The sequence below is a fragment of the Podarcis vaucheri genome (assembly GCF_965113315.1).
Source record: "Podarcis vaucheri genome assembly, chromosome: 10".
NCBI classification, from domain to species: domain Eukaryota; kingdom Metazoa; phylum Chordata; class Lepidosauria; order Squamata; family Lacertidae; genus Podarcis; species Podarcis vaucheri.
The window spans coordinates 55,703,145-55,720,734 of NC_138748.1; the positions used below are offsets into that span (position 1 = coordinate 55,703,145).

At 44.6% G+C, this 17,590-nt stretch overlaps 1 protein-coding gene across 7 annotated transcripts in view; it reads left to right on the forward strand.

Annotated features, from left to right (window-relative positions):
- Nucleotides 1-17,590, forward strand: part of IQSEC3 (IQ motif and Sec7 domain ArfGEF 3) — a 150,326-nt gene that overhangs the window by 59,180 nt on the left and 73,556 nt on the right. For all 7 annotated transcript variants that reach the window (XM_082240395.1, XM_082240400.1, XM_082240397.1 and 4 more), the window contains exon 2: nucleotides 3,680-3,760. In XM_082240395.1, the coding sequence (XP_082096521.1) occupies nucleotides 3,680-3,760 (81 nt within the window). The remainder of the gene's footprint in view (nucleotides 1-3,679; nucleotides 3,761-17,590) is intronic.

Sequence of the window (17,590 nt, forward strand, 5' to 3'; positions counted from 1 at the left end):
GAGGCAATGGAATGACCTGCCTCCCAGAGTCACAAATGCAAGAATCCAAGATTCTGTGATTCTTCAGCCGTCTCTGCAGGTGCTTAAAGCAATCCGACTCAGTTAGCAAAATAATGATTATGTTGGCTTCTGGCGAAGGAAAGGATACAGTCACCCTCCACTTGTGTGCTTTTAATCCTCTTTCCAAGTGTTCACTTTCCCATTATTTCATCTGCCTTAGTGGCATCAGTCCCAGGGAAAGTGCAGAACCAGAGGGGATTGACAAAGCAGCTGAGAACCCTACACATGGAGACTTCTGGCTACCCCTCACAGTGCAGGCGGAGTGGTTGGGGAGTTACATAATGCTGGTGTCCAAAAGTAAGCAACAGATTCACAGGATCGTGCTGCAAAATCTGAGCGCATCATTGTGGCATGAGTCACTCCTGGGAGGTCAGGAGAGGCTATGCTGCTTTCTTTCCAAGTGCACGGGCCCAGCTTGCTGGCAGGTACAGACCATTCAGGTGACTGAGCTCTTAAAACTGAGCCATAATAATATGGGGAGAGCTGGTTAACACAGGGGAGTGGTGGCAAATGGCAAAACCTGCTCTCCCTTGCAGTTGTGGGGCGAGCATGGTGGGAGAGAGTGAGTCAATGACAGTTGCCGAAGGAAAATTACAGTTTAGATATGAGCCAGCCAAGCAGAACTTGCAGAATTGCTTACAAGGGGCTGCTTTTATATCTCCAATAAACAAGAGGGATTAACAGTTAGATCCAGCCTAGCATGCAGAGATCCATCTTCTGTTGTGCAGACTGCTGGAGCAGCTAAAGGCATCCCAAGGTACAGGACCACACAGCCTGATGGATGCAGCTCTGGGGTGTTGTGTTTTTTTAATGAGGTTTAGCAGAGAATTCTGGGGCCAAAGCATGGGATTGTGCAGAGCCAGACAGGATACAACACCGTCTGCCAACCTGATGTCCTCTGAATGTTTTGGACTACAGTTCCCATCTGCCCCAGACAGCACAATCTGCATAAATATGGGAGTTGTCATCCAAAACATCTAGAGAATACCAGGTTGGTAAAGGCTGGACTGTGCCTGGAATTTGTGCCAAAGCTTCTTCTATGGCATTGTATGACATGGCCATAACTTTTCTAGGGTTGCTCTTTGGACTACGCAGAGTCATAAAACGAATAACTTTTATCAAAATTAGCACTGCTAACAAAGAAGTATGTGAGCTTTTGAGCTGCACAAAATTCATCCTTCTGCTGGGAATGTTAAAAAATACCTAAAATGGGGTTGGGGAAATTGTGTGGCAGCAAAAAGTTAAGACTAGCCTGCAGCTTATTTCAGACATCATATTGAAATGGAAGAAACATCTGCACCCTTGTTTGGGTTAACTTTGTGTCCTGTGCAAAAACACAGTCCTCATCAGGGCTTGTTGCTAAGCCCCGCTATGCCTGGCACCTCACTTTCATCCTGTGAAGGCAGGCAAAGGGTCAAAGCAAGGAGCCTCCCGTCTGTGTGTGATATAAAACCCTGCATAGTTATGCAAGACAGCTGTCATGTCTACTTCCATAGCTTGTGGTAGAGAGCATGGAACTAGAGATGTCCAGAGAATTTGAACAGGTCATAACTGAGCACTCCTGCTTGAATTCTTGTAAGTGGAATCAAGGCACTAATTGCTTGCAGACTCTACAAGATCTGCCTAACTTCACCCAACCTCTGTTATTGGCTCTTGCCCCCCAAAATCTAGCTTCTGGCAAAGGTGAGGTAGTGGGAGAAGTGGACACTCCTAGTCCTCAGCAGAACAGCTTTTACCGCCTGGGACTAGGACTACAAATCCCATAATCCTTGGCAGGAAACTTCACATCCCTTCCCCAGTGCCTTCTCTCAGGTTCCAGACCATCTGAGGTGCAGCACGTGACCACTTGAGAAAGGGTCTTCTCAGTGGTGGCACCTTGGTTTAGGACTGTTCTCCCCAGGTGGACTTGCCTCTGATGCCTTTCTGAATCCAGGCAAAGTCCTTTTTTATTTTATCAAACTTTGAATGTTTTTAACTTTGTTGATCTCTTTTATTTGGGTGCTGCTGTTATAGACTGACTCTCTTTAGCTTATAAGTGACTTTATGGTGTTTTTAATATTTTATTTTAAGCCATTCTTATGAAGTATTTGAAAGGTGGGGCATAAGTCTGCATAATATATAAGCTGAAAGGGATCTTGAACTGTAATAATACTCGCTGTTGGAAATTTAATCTTGTTAATGCAGGAGCATTTTTGTTGCAGATTTCTTTTTGGAGAGCCCCAAATTATTGCGGCCTATTGGTTAGAAGTATTAATAAAATTGTGGAGGAGATGATGGGCTATGGCGTTCCAGCAGATTGTTTCATCACCTCAACTGCATTGGTCATTTGATGATTCTGACTGTGAGGTTTTGTGAGATTCATTAACATGGCAATTGCTAGCAACTGGAAGGATAAAGTGCCCTCATCTTTAATGAGCTGGTGCTTCAGAATGTGGTTTCTATAACAAAGTTTACCAATATTGTTCAGCAGAAGGAAGGAAGACAGCAGAATTGATTATGTAAAAATAATGGTTTTGTTTTGGAATAACAAATACGAGAGCAATGTAAATCCATGTAGTTCACTTTCTTTTTTATAATCATTTTTAGAGTGATATTAAAAATAACATACACATACCTTGGTGTGTGTACCAGCCTTCCCCAACTGCTGTTGTCCACGCATGCTTGGATAGCTCCCATTTTCCATGATCGTTGGCTATGCTGGCTGGAGCTGATGGGAGTTGTAATCCAAAATGTTTGGAGGCTAATAAGTTGGGGAAGACAGGCCTAATTCATGGACAGCAGACTTGTCCATCTTCAGCCCAGTATGAGGAAGGAACTGGATTAATTTATTTAATGTGTTGCTTCCAACTACATGGATTTTATGTGTGAGTTTTGAACAAGATGCTCAGCAAGACACATGGTACAGTCCTGCCCATGACCTCAGATATTTATATTGGGGGGGGGGGTGTTTTGCCATGCATCTCCCCCACCTCTCCTATAATATGAAGGTAGAAGAAGAAGAAGAAGAGTTTGGATTTGATATCCCGCCTTTCACTCCCCTTCAGGAGTCTCAAAGCGGCTAACATTCTCCTTTCCCTTCCTCCCCCACAACAAACACTCTGTGAGGTGAGTGGGGCTGAGAGACTTCAAAGAAGTGTGACTAGCCCAAGGTCACCCAGCAGCTGCATGTGAAGGAGCGGAGACGCGAACCCGGTTCCCCAGATTACGAGACTACCGCTCTTAACTACTACACCACGCTGGCTCTCAGAACATCAAGGAGCCTTCTGCCTAAGCATTCTCCTTGATTTTCTGGAAGGATCTTAACAAAGAGGAGAATCCAAGCATGAAATGCCACACGCACACATCCTGTGTATATCTGAGATGGTGTGGTCCTGTGACGACTGTTCCGTGTGCTCTGCGGACTGTCTGGATTGGCTTTCAGGGTTAGGCTGCTGATCACTTGACACAGTGCAGGAGTTTCATTTTTTAATAATCCAAGTTTTCCTTTAACTCTTAAAGGACCAACACCAGCAGTGGGAGTCAGTGGCCAGGAATGGATGTGGACCAGAGGACATGACCCCCTTAGCTTGCCAGTGAGTGAGCCGAACTCTTACCAGCCCCTGTTTGTCTTCTGTTACAGGAATGAGACTGTTTTACACCAGTTCTGCTGCCCTGCAGCTGACGCTGAGCAGAAGTCTTCATTGGCAGACTCTTCTCCAAGGTGGGAAACTTTTTCGATTCATACCCTGCTTGCTCCTGTGTTCCTCCTCCAGCCTTCCATTCCCTGCTTTCACCTGCACACAAAACATGCAGGCTTCATTTCATTCACAACCAAAACGCTGGGATTAGCTGCACCGAGAAGTGGCTGGCAGGGGGTCCTCTCTCTTTCGCACAAGCATGAAATTGGATAAACTTTCCTCTCCCAGCCCCAGTTGTGTAGTTCTCTTACGTTGGAGGAGCCTTCCCCAAGCTGGTGCCCTCCAGATGTTTTGGACTACAACTCCTATCATCCCTAAGCATTGGCCATGGTGTTGAGAGTTGTTGGGAGTTTCTGCAGGTTGGGGGAGGCTCAAGGCAGAAGGGACAGAATAGAAGGAACGACAATAGAGAGAAGTGTTATTCAGTGTTGAGGCAACACGCTCCAAAAGGCCCCCACCTTCCTTAACAAATATGTGAAGTATGCACCCTATTTGACACTGGTGGTGTTCATACTCCTTGCTGCTGCCCTGTGCCATTTCCTTAATATTCCTTACACATGCAAAGTCAAATCAGAGTGAGAGCAGGAAGCATAATTTGCTGTTGAATGCCTCGCTCCGGATGGGCTTCATGACAATGCAAATGAAGAACAGAAGCATCACCACTTCCAAAACAACCTGAACAGGGGTGGTAGCAGCTGGGAGCGGGGAAGCCTGGGTTTTCTGAAACCTTTATACAGTACATACATACACATGCTCTCTCACTCACACACACACACACACACACACACACAGCCCTGCCCTTGAGCCAAAAAAGTTTTCCAAAGAGCTTTCAGCTAAGGATGCTTCTAGTAGCAGTTGGTGGGTAGGGTGGGAGCAAATGAGGAGGCCTGCAGGTCCAGAGGTGGCTGCAAAATAAATGGTGGTAGTTCACTGGATGTGGGGAGAAGGTGCTAGAAACAAGGCAAGAAAGCTTAAGACCAGTCCTCTCCACGTTTGCTTCCTGCGACCAAGCTTCCTGCCTTCATTGGTTCCTCTGTTTAAACATGCAGATGAAATACTTGTCTATATATATATATATATATATATATATATATATATATATATATGATAATCTCATTTATTTATTTATTTATTTACAAAACAGTCACATTAATTCACTTGCTATGGTGCATTCACCTTCTATTTGCATTCCTAGTTGGCTCACTTAACTGAACTGGGACTTAGCCGGGTTTGGAAACAAAACAATGATTCCTGATGTGGATTATTATCAATGCCCATTTAAATTTTAGAATACTGCGAAAAAGCTCCAGATGTTCATCTGAACAGACTCGAACATTGAGAACCACTGTTATTCCAACTGCACTGCATTTTTAAAGAATTTGACTGTGAATCTGTCCCCGCTCCTGCCAACTAGCTCTGTATTGTTAGTATTGCCTATTAGTCAAGCATTTGATTATCTTGAGCTCAGTCCCCCAGCCCTCTCTGTTTGGCGCTCGGGATTCTCCCCTGGCCACAGTCTTCCTCCAGCTACATCCTCTCTCCAGGTCACTCCCCTTCCTGGCCCTGATTTGCCCTCCCTTGTTTTGCAGGAAATTGTGCAAAACACCTTCCACACTACAGAAATATTGCAGAACTCGCTAGAATTTTTTTTCTGATAGATGTGGGGGAAAATGGGTTGATGGCCCAAATGTTCTGGAATAGCGATGAAACAATAATGATACCATGTGGAAGCATGAAAAAAAATTCTCCCTCAAAACAGCAATTGTAGTATTCAATGTGTTATGTCTTGAAAGCACCAGAGGTTAGGTAATTCAAATAAGTTGAATTACCACTTACTCCGGCTCCATCGCAATCCCACCAGTGGCGTTTGAAACTACAAGCTAGTGCAACACACAGGTTCCTGGTTAGGCAGAAAGAAGCAGTTAAAACTAATATTCTCAAGCCAATATTCCCAAGACACTGGGTTTATCTTATTTGCTGCACTGATGCAGTTGCCCTCCCATTTGCTGATCTCTCCAGGGATGGAATGAATATTCAGGGAGGGAGGGGTGGAGCTCTTGAGAAAGCACTGACAACAAGTGATCTTGTAACTGATGCACTTTCCCCTTGAGAGCGAGCGCTGCGATAGCAAAGTTGCATTTACCATGGAATTGAGGGAATGTAGGGGAATTAATTACAATATATCTTGTAACTTGTAATCATGCCCGTCCTCCCCAAAGTAGTTTGCATCGAGGCGCTCTCGCTGGGGATGCGGTGAAGTTATTATATCAGGCAACTGCAGAAACTCCCAACTCAGCACTTTGATGGCTGCTAACAAGCTGAGATGCTATAATAGAGAAAAGTTGTGCGTAACTAATTCCTGCTATGTCCAAGGAGAAACATAGCTCTCTGGCTGAGATTTTATGGCAAACACAGAGAATTGGATTGCACACTTGCATTTTTATCTTAATCTCGCACATGTGCCGCCTAGGAGCACACAATCTCCTTTTCTGTCTGCCTATGTCTCTAGAACTTGCACAGTTCTGCAGAACTCTCCTACCAGAATGGAACCTGTTCTTGCAATGCAAAATACTCTTTAATTTTATGGTAAATGCAGTGAGGCTTTTTTTTTTTTTTTGCAGTGTGCAAACTGTTTCTTTCACTCAAAGTCTCATGTATAGTGGCATTAGCCTATATGGACACCTCACCGCGGCTGGCCACATCACCCCACCCAGCATCTACCCAACAGTAGAGCTGGCCCTTCTTGTGGAACAGGCACAATGGTCCTTGCTTTATCACCTGATTACAGCAATCCTTTTGCAATAGGTCCATCTTTCCATGACCTGTCTCTGCTTCTAGAATAACAAAAAACTATCTCTTCTCCTACTACCCTCCTGAGAAAAAACCACACCCTACTCTTCCACTATATATAAAAGGATCTGGTGACTTCTGTTTCAGTGTATCTGAAGAAGTGTGCATGCACATGAAAGCTTATACCAAGAACAAACTTAGTTGGTCTCTAAGGTGCTACTGGACATTTATATATATATATATTAAAAATTATGGGGACCTGAGAAAATATGGTGAGCAAGCGAGACCAATCAGGACTTAAATGAGCCAGCCTAGCATCCTGAATAAGCAGTCAGCTAAATCGGCTCACTTGGGGCCAATCAGATCTTTAGTATTAGCTCAACAGAACTCATGCTGAGGCAGCCATATTTCTAGAGGAGTCTAACTGGCTTTCCTGATGAGGCTAAGCCCTGATTTAGAGGCCTGCTCTCTCCACCCCGCCCTGCTCTGCTTGCCTATTGCCGCTGCATCTTAAATTACATAACACAGAGTGAATACTTCCCTGTTTCCCTTTTTCTTTTCCTGAACAGGCAGTTTTATTTTTTTATTTAATTTTTTTATTGTAAATGAGAAAGCCTGTCAGAAGTGATGCTGCTAATAACTGCCAGCCGTCTAGTTTTAATTAGAGTTTTCTTCATTAATGCCTCGTCTCGTCTCCGTGCGATGGATTAAATAATGTACTTGCAGCTCATTTACACAAACCCCCAAACTGCAGGGCTGAGCCGCAATCCTTTAATTAAACAGCCCGGCTGATCCCTGCCGCTGCCTCGCTTCATCAGTCTAAGCCGATTAAATGGAATAGGGACTAATAAGGAGTATAAACGGAGAAGTGACTCTTGTCTCTTCAAGGGACCCGGGGGCCTCGGCAGCAGAGTGGGCGGGCTGCTTGGCTCCGCCTCCTCCTCCACTGCAGAAAGTGTGGTTGGAGCAAACCTGCCCCCCCCACCATGGCTTGCAGAAGCTGCAAGATGCTTATCAACACTAAGGAACAGCAGGGAGGGGAAGGGTGGTGTTCTCCTCTGCAAAAGTGATTGTCAAATGTCCTGTTAAGGCTGTGTACACACCATGCATTTAAAGAGCAGTATGTTCCTCCCCACAAATATCCTGGGACCTTTGTTTTGTTGCTGGGAATTGTAGCTCTGTGGAGGAGTAAACTACAGTTTCCAGGATTCTGGTGTGTGTGTGTGTGTGTGTGTGTGTGTGTATAATTTGCTTTAAATGTATGGTGCGTATGCAGCCTTTGTCTCTGGGCATACCTATAGACCACAGACTTAATAGGTTTGTTAGACATTTTTCTTCTTCAAGGAAATCTAGGAAATGCAGTTCTGTAAAATGGAATGTCTAGCAGAGAACGCTCAGCACTTCAGTGGATTCTTTGCAGGAAACCATGACGGCTGAACACTCTTGAAACCAATATATATGTGTAGTGTAGACATACCATCTATTCTGGATAGCACTGTACTGAACCTTGTACTCGTTTCCCAAGAAAACTTGTGTTTCCTGTGAAAGAATGCAGGCATTGAGAACTTAGGGGGGAATTCTGAGTGGTCAGTATGTGTGTGTGCTTATGAAGTGGACATAGGATTCCCCTTCCTTTAAAACAGGTTTAAAGCACCCCCCTTGTGCTCATAGTAGTGTGGCCCTCGTAGCAGTGTGGGGCTTGGTAAGAGCTGGTCTGCTGGATCAGACCAAAGACTCCATTTAGTCCTGTATCCTGTCCTCAGTGCAGCCAACCAGATGCCTATAGGAAGCCAGAAGCAGGGTGTCAGCTGAGTAGCCCTCTCTTTGAAGACAGACTTTTGACTTGGCAACACTTCTTAGTATGGCCGTGTGACTGCTGAGCTTGGAATCCTTTTCTTCAAAGAGCTCTGCCCCATTGCGAGTCCAATCAGGGCATTCTAAACCTGTTTTTTTTAAGTGTCCATGAATGTGGAGTGGGGGATCTCCTTCAGATGCCTTGTTGTGTTCATAAGGTAAACACAAACAGACAAACACCAGTTCCTGGAATGTCTTTTTTTCTTTTCATGCAAACATCTACACACACGCTGTCCTTTTCTGAAACGTCTTCACTTTGTCCCCACTGCCTTTTGATTGGTCATAATAAAGACTGTTTGAAAATTCAGCTCAGCCCTAATTCTAGATTAGGAAGAAGGAACAGAAACATCTCCCTGCCTAAAGATGTGGTGAAATTCAACCCCGCCATGCTTTAAATCTTCATAGCCAAGTCTCTGAAGCTGAAAATGGAATTTCAAGAATGCGCAATTCAGTCTCTGGATATTTAACTTAGTGAACTCGTGTGTGTGTGTGTGTGTGTGTGTGTGTGTGTGTGTGTTGGATTTCTACTTTTATGGAATGGTTGAATAGATTTGTTTTCACCTCAAATGTTCTCTAAAATGACATTTAACAAGTGAAGCTTAGATATATATTAGATATATATTTTAAATTCAAAACTTGACATTTCAAATCTGGAAAATGTTATGCATTTTGTATGTGAAACTTCGTTTCAGATTCACTTTCAACCAGCTGCACTGCATTTTATTCTGGGCTACTAACTTGGCATGTGGTATTACTGGTACAACAAAATGTGACCAAGTTTAGTGTGGTGGTTAGACCAGTGTCTTTCACCTTGGGTCTCCAGATGTTGTTGGACTATAACTCCCATCATCCCTGATCGTAGACTAAGCTGGCTGAGAATGATAGGCACCTTCCAACACCTTGGAAACACTGGGTTGATTGCAGAGCCAGGCTCAGACCTGGGAGACACAGGTTCAATTCCTGCTCTGCCACAAGGCTCAGTGTGTGTCCATGGGGCATTTGTTGTCTTTCGGTCTAATTTACTTCACCAAATTGTTGGGAGGATGAAACAGGGAACCATTTATGCTGCCCTTAGCTCCTTTGAGGAAGGAAGGAATACATAAATATGTCCTACTTACTAATAGCAAATTCATTCTCTTGAGTACTGATCTTTATTCAGCTATAATGGCACCATCCCTGCATAAGAACTAGGTGTCAGCAGGTGTGGAGGGAACCCCATGGCTTACAGAAGTACAATAATATTAAATTGATAATTGGTGAATGTGTTATGGTGCTTTGGAGGGAATCAGCGAAAGCATCATTAAGCAGAATAAAAACTAGTAAAAATGTCATTATAATGGGTTATATCTAGTAAAACTTTATATATGTTCCACGCCATTTAATTTTCTGTACTGAACCTCAGAATTTAGGCTTATTTTAGATATGATGGTGGTGGTTTGTGGATTTTTTTTTTTTTTTTGGAAAATAACAAAAACAACTGAGAAAGGAACACCACCCTCAAAGGAAAACCCTGTCAGATGATGACTGAACTTTTGTGCTTAATGGGCACAAAATGCTAACTGGCAGATTGAGGATCAATAATAAGATTTGGGTATTTGTTGGGATTTGTAAATGGCTTGGGGATTCCCGTTGCACTATGAAGTAGTAAAAAAACAACAACTAATTAAGATGAATTAAAATGGAAAACCAGGTTAGGGAAGGAGAATGAAAGGAGCCTTACTTTCATTTCCTTTTGAAATGGCAATCATTTATAACACTGATGGAATGCAGGATAGCTATTAGCCACCATTGAATTTGAAACTACATGGACAGGGGTAGTCTGTCTCTGAATCTCCATAAGAGGCAGCCATCACTTTAAGTAACAGCCAGTGGAGCACTGTGGGTAGGGCTACATTGCTGTAGCATCATGGCCACTTGCACCTTCCTATTGCCACGCATCATGGCTTTGGGAGAGGGGGCGAGACAAGGCAGCGGAGCTCCAGCATTCTGGCCACTTGCAGTTCACTTAAAATGATGGTGAAAGGCGATACAGATTTGCATAAAAGTAACACATTCTCATTTATATGTATAGACGCAAGATTAGAAATGAGTACTGCAATTTAAATAATTTTCTATTCTGCAATTATTTATTTACTGAAAATATTTGTACCCCACCCATAGATACCAGGGAGAGTTACAGACCATAAAATGAACAATTACACAGTTGTATCAATAGAATAATTAGAAAACAATAGCATGCATCATCTAAAAATTGAGGCAGCAGAATAGGCTGAATACCAGCCGTGGCCACCCTGTGTTTATGACAACCCTGAGCCAAACACCATTTTCGACAGACCCATGGCAAACCGATCCCAATTAACAAGTTAGGAAGACTGGACAAAGGCTGTGTCATTGGCGTGCCCCACTCTTTACTTGCGCTGCTGAATATAGACACAACCCCACAATTTCAAGAACAAGCGCCTTGTTTCCCTGCCAGCTTTTATCTGCTAGCGACAGGCCTGCATTCTGGGGATTTGAATAGGCCAGTAATTGCCTCACCATTTCTCCAAGTCTCACTCCGGTGGAATTTAGCATTCCAGAACAATGACCTTTAAAATGGTCCTGGCAAACCCTCCGCCTCTGACACGACGGCATCCCACACATTTGCTTTTGCGCAAGAAAGCACAATGCGATGGAACGGCACATGCGATGCTCTGGGGGGTCAGCGTCTATCACAGAAGCTGGCCGGGTCTCCCCTGTGGAGATGAATGGAACAAAAGCACAGAAACTCTACACCCTGCCTTCAATGGAGAAAGCATTCCAAAGCACGTGAAGCAGAAGATGCTGAAGGGGACTCATGCAGCCAATTAACTCTACAGTCCTTTTGAAGATCCATGTGTGGGTGAGCCAAGAGCAGGCATCCCCAAACTCAGTCCTCCAGCTGTTTTGGGACTACAATTCCCATCATCCCTGACCACTGGTCCTGTTAGCTAGGGATGATGGGAGTTGTAGTCCCAAAACATCTGGAGGGCCAAGTTTGGGGATGCCTGGCCAAGAGGAATGCATTGCTTCCAGTTTGTTTATCTCTGATATATGAAAGACTGCTTTTCAGCATAAAGGTAAAGGTAAAGGTACCCCTGCCCGAACGGGCCAGTCTTGACAGACTCTGGGGTTTGTGCGCCCATCTCACATCTATAGGCCGGGGGCCAGCGCTGTCCGGAGACACTTCCGGGTCACGTGGCCAGCGTGACAAAGCTGCATCTGGCGAGCCAGCGCAGCACACGGAACGCCGTTTACCTTCCCGCTGGTAAGCGGTACCTATTTATCTACTTGCACCCGGGGGTGCTTTCGAACTGCTAGGTTGGCAGGCGCTGGGACCGAGCAGCGGGAGCGCACCCCGCCGCGGGGATTTGAACCGCCGACCTTTCGATCAGCAAGCCCTAGGCGCTGAGGCTTTAACCCACAGCGCCATACACAGACACAAAAGCGGTTTACACAACAATCTACAGAACAACTTATTGCAGTGTGGCGTGCTTCTATTCAGGGTCCCAGCCAGCCACACCCTCCACCCTTCTCTCCTCCTTGTTTTCCATTCCCCCCTCCATCAGCCAGCATTCTGTGGTCCCTGAGGGTGCCCAGCCCTCTTTCGGCTGGTTTTCTTCCTCCACCCTAGTTCCTCCCCCTAAGGTTTTTTTTTGTATCTGTACAAATTTTGGAGGTTCCTCCAGGCATGCTAATATCTTATTCTTGTGCAAAAGATGGTGCTGTTTCTAGGCCACATAAGGATCCACTTTCAGAGAATGAGTTTACTATTCACATGCCAGATGAAACTATTTCAGAAAGGCAAAAGTTTCCTCCAATCTTTCAGGGATCGAGATGTAGCATTAAGCCTACCTGAATGAAATTTAATGGGTGTTGCCATTTTGCAACCATCCACATTGTTCTGGTTTGAAAGGCACTTCACTTGCAAATGGATAACAAAGTTCGGATGTATCTTTAGACATAATTCCTCGCATCAATAAAGGAGACAAATTGTGAGGTTCAGTCTATCCCCCGCAGGGTTGGAGACCCTCAGGCTTAAGAGTCTGAAGATGACCCTCCAGCCTTCTCTATATGGTCCTCCTCCAAGCTAGGTCTTCTGTCCAGGCCACATCCCTCACTGGTCCTACTCGACAATCTCCATCAGTGCTTGGGGCAGCTTAGGATGTGTCCCGGAATTATGTTTCTTGTTTGCCCGGATGGAGAGAAGAATGTGTGGCGTATGTGTGTGGAAACCCCTGACTGTTGGGTGGCTGGAACATATCCTCCTGTACAAGGTAAGAATCACATCCGTTGTTCTGCTCCCTTCTGACTCTGGTGCTGCCGACTATTGACATGTGGTTCCAAGAAATTTGCCCACAAGGGATTGCAGTCCTGAAAAAAGATTCCTCACCTCTGATCCCCAGTAATCATAGAATCATGGAATTGTAGAGTTGGAAGGGACCATGAGGGTCATTTAGTCCAGCCCCTGCAATCTTCTGTCGCATGTGGGGTTCGAACCCACAACCCTGAGATTAAGAGTCTCATGCTCTACCATATACTAAATATACATATACTAAATATAGGGGACACGGGTGGCACTGTGGTCTAAACCACTGAGCCTCTTGGGCTTGCCAATCAGAAGGTTGGGGGTTCAAATCCGCGCGATGGGGTGAGCTCCTGGTGCTCTCTCCCAGCTCCTGCCAACATAGCAGTTTGAAAACATACCAGTGCAAGTAGATAAATAGGTACTGCTGTGGCAGGAAGGTAAATGACGTTTCCACACACTGTGGCTTCCGTCATGGTGTCCCATTGCATAAGAAGCAGTTTAGTCATGCTGGCCACGTGACCCAGAAAGCTATCTGCAAACAAACACCAGCTCCCTCACCTTGACGCGAGATGAGCACCACACCCTATAGTCACCTTTGACTGGACTTAAGCATCCAGGGGTCCTTTACCTTTTTACCTTATACAAAATATACATATATTAAGTATTTATAACCAAAGATTCTGTGGTATTTTACACTAGTACCACCCGATAAATAAACCACCATGCTGCTGTTCAAGGCAATGCCCAAAAACAGTACTATGCATTATTATTATTATTATTATTATTATTATTATTATTATTATTATTATTATTGTTGCACATTATTATGGTATGTATTGTCTTTAGAGCAAACTCATATAGAAATTATTCCCTTGTTGTTCCCTTGTCCTATGGGAAACACTATCTGTATAATCTTTCCCCAGTTGCTTCTTAAAGTATCATCTGTAGCAGATATTTCTACTCTGAGAGATGGCCGACAATTTCTGAGGAACAGAGTTAGTCAAAAATGGAGACAAGTGGAGGTGGAGTTTACCATAATCACAAGGCAATTGCTGACATAATTTTCTGTGGGTATCTAATCCCTCTTTCAATATTGCTAAATTCTTTGCCGCAGCAATTTCCTTCTGGCAGGGAGTTCCACAGTTCAGCTTTCCTTTACTAAGTTCAGACATCGGCCTAGAGCTGTTGTGATTCAGCATCTCCCAGGTTTGGGGGGGGGGTGTTGGTCTTTGAGGTGATGTCTTACCAACTTTTCTCTGAATTGCTAAATTTGTCCTATTTGAGGGATTATTTATTACAATTCTGTCCCACCCTTCCTTTAAAGACATCGAGGTAGAGCACACGGTTCTCCTCCTGCTGCTCTTGACAACGACCCCATGAGGTAGACTAAAATGAGAGGTGGTAAGTGACCCAAGAGATTTGATTGAGCACAGATTTGAACCAGGGTCTCCCCAGTCAAAGTTCAATATTCTAGCCATTGCACCAAACAGCCTCTGAGGTCCTCTCTCCCCAGCATCTCTAGAAAATGAGTGGATAATAGATGCACCTTTTGTATAGCACAGACCCATGTAGTGTTGGAGGTTATGTTGCATTGATGCAGAATTGGGGGCTCCCACAGTCCTGGATATGGGAAACGACAGCTTTGGTGGATGGAGGTGGAGTTTCAAGCTGCACCTGGAAAAGGTTCCAGAAATTGAAATCCAGCAGAGGTGGATTTTTTAATTACTGTAAAAAGAAGGGAGGCAGGGGGGGCTCCCTGGGCCCATGGGTTTTGCATGCGTTAGCTTCCTTTTGAAGTTTAATTTTCTCGTGTATAAAGTGCTGCTTAGATCAGACTTGAAACATGATCAATGCAACTGGCAAGTGTTTACTTCGTGATTATGGAGCAATTAAATTCCAACTCAATACAGTTTAGGCATCAAACAGCTGTGCACTCATTCCTAAAGTGCCCACTGGATTACTCATCACGTCAACCAGGAGGCTGCCTGCAGCCTCAGCACCAATTAGCAGTGAAGAACATAATATAATCGATTTTCTTGGGTCTTGTCCTGGACCAGTTCTCTCTACAGTCTGGTCAGGCTGCTGCCTCCCTCGTTGTAACTTTGAATTGCTGAACACTTCTAACGTAAGAGCACAAGGTTGTGGATGGAGGAGATGGTGAAGGGTTTGATTTGATATTTCAAGAGCGTGGTAGAGTCATGGAGTCAGCCAAGGCTGCCCATGAAATGAGACACACTGTACAAAGGAGCCACAGGAAAAAAGGAAGCAACAACATAATACAACGCCTCTTAGGAATAACAGGAAGCAATGCAAACAACAAATAATACGTATCGGCAGCCAGTGACAAATCAAAATGCAGTCATGACGTGTATAAGGTCGAAAATAATCGCAGCCTGTTAAGTTGAATAACGAAGCCAAAAAATTCCATGAGTTCAATGGGGTCTAGGTTTCTCCTGGTGAGAATGTATAAAGAACATAAATACAAACCAATCCATGCATCACTCTACAGCTTTGTGTAACTTTGTCAGTCAAAGCCAAGTGCCACACCTTATCATGCCATGACTCCTGCAGTACATGAGCCTATGCCTGGTGCATTATAAGCACATCGCTTCCTCCCAAGAATCCATGGAACTGCAGTATGTTAAAGGTGCTAGAGATTGTGGCTCTGTGAGGAGTAAGCCACAGTTCTCAGGATTCTTTGGGAGAAGTCATGTGCCTTAAATATATGTTGTGTATGCAGCATGAGACTCACACACACTTCTGGTGGTGCTTGCTATGGGAAACCTGTGGTCAATTGCTAGTGAGACCACACCCACCACTTTGAATAAGGTCCCCCCTTTTTCATTCCAATTACTGATGGAATGAAAATTCCAGCTTTCAAATTCTCTGATGCAGAATTGGTTCATTAGCTTCCCAATGCCTTGCATTTTCCTGGTGTGTCCACCTGTCTTTATTAGTACACAGTACTGCCAGCGGCTATCAACTTTGTTAACCTATGGAGGGGGGGGGAATACTAGTGCAAAAGGCTCTTTGCAGTTCATTTTGAAACTGAATTTCTCTGCTGGGATCCCTCTTCCTTTGGCACTGATCTTCTAAAAAAAAGAAGAGAAAAGGCAATCATCAGTTTGCCCTTGAGGTCAGCGTCAGATAGCTGTGCCAGTTGGTTCCACTGGAGTTCATGACCCAGAGAAGTACCTCCAGTTTTTATGATGTGAGCAGCAGTTGTTCTGAAAAAATTAATGTGGCTTTCCCCTTGATGTCTGGTATTGTCAGAGCACCCCTTAAGCCAAAGACCAGACACATCCAGATGCTTCTAAGATTATTAATAATGGTTATAATACCACTTAGAGCAGTTTATTTTTCTCATCTCTTTTATCTTGGCAATAGATTAGTGTGTGATCTATTACTATTACAAAAGGAGATGGAGGGCTGAGGGGTGGGGAAAGGTGCCAAATCAGCCGCTGAGTTACCATTTGATCCAAATTTTGGATGTGGGTATTTGATCACAAGATGCAGCTTCTAAAAAGATTCTGAAAAAGACAGGTGTTAGTGAGCTTAGACTAAAAATAACCATTCAGGTTCGTTATCTTTATCTTGACAATGGCTACACCCATATCTTTCATTTAAACTACTCCTATACCACTTTAAAGGGACACGGGAGGCTCTGTGGGTTAAACCACAGAGCCTAGGACTTGCCGATCAGAAGGTCAGTGGTTCAAATCCCCAGGACAGGGTGAGCTCCCGTTGCTCGGTCCCTGCTCCTGCCAACCTAGCAGTTTGAAAGCACGTCAACATGGAAGTAGATAAATAGGTACCGCTCCAGCGGGAAGGTAAACGGCGTTTCCGTGGTCTGGTCTGGTTCACCAGAAGCGGCTTAGTCATGCTGGCCACATGACCCGGAAGCTGTACGCCGGCTCCCTCAGCCAATAAAGTGAGATGAGCGCTGCAACCCCAGAGTCGGCCATGACTGGACCTAATGGTCAGGGGTCCCTTTACCTTTACCTATACCACTTTAAACAGCCCTGGCTTTCCCCAAAGAATCCCGGGAACTGTAGTTTGCCTATTTATTTATTGATTAATAAACATATTCATATGCTGCTGTATCATAAAAATATATTGCAGTGGTTTACAATCATTTCTGTTGGCATCCGTCTGCTCGAGAGACAATGGAGTCTGCTTCCGGGGGTGCAATAAAACTGCTGCGTTAGCAGCACCAAAGTGACCTCCCTGGGGTGTAAGCCTGGGCAGTGTGTATGGAGCTCCTGAGCTGCCCAGACAAGAAGACTGGGTCTTACTTACGTGGTCCAAAGGAAATCAGAGCAATGCGTTTAGCACCAGCTTGGCTACAGGAGTTGCTGGAAGAAGGCGTACAAGGCATTATCCAACCTTCTTAGGGACTCCACTCTGGATTTGGGTAGGGTTTACTCCTTAGCCTTTTCTTCTCCCAAAGATATCCTGTAAGGCAGTGGAGGTTTAGGACCAGTTTTCCTTCTCCTAGATGGGCTACCTTCCAAGATGGATGAGCTCCCCTTGCTCCTCACTACCCTCTCCAGCAGGTGCAGAAAATGGCTTCTTGACCATTGGACCCATTATTGGTCTAGTCTGCACAATTGGCTAGAGCCTGTCTTCGCATGCAGGGGAAATTGCTAACTCACCAAGGTACCCTTCGGCTACCTTCACCATGCCTCATCTTTAAAAGCCTTGTCTTTAAAAGCTTGGTGGAAGGGACAGGGAAACTTGTTGGGACATCTTTGTCGCTTCCATCCAGTCCGGAATTTCTTGCTCTTTTCTTGAACTCCTGAATTATGCCTCCTGAGTCTGCTACCGAGCTTGTACTGTTTCTTGCCTGAATAAAGATCTTTTTCTTACTTACAAGTAAAGA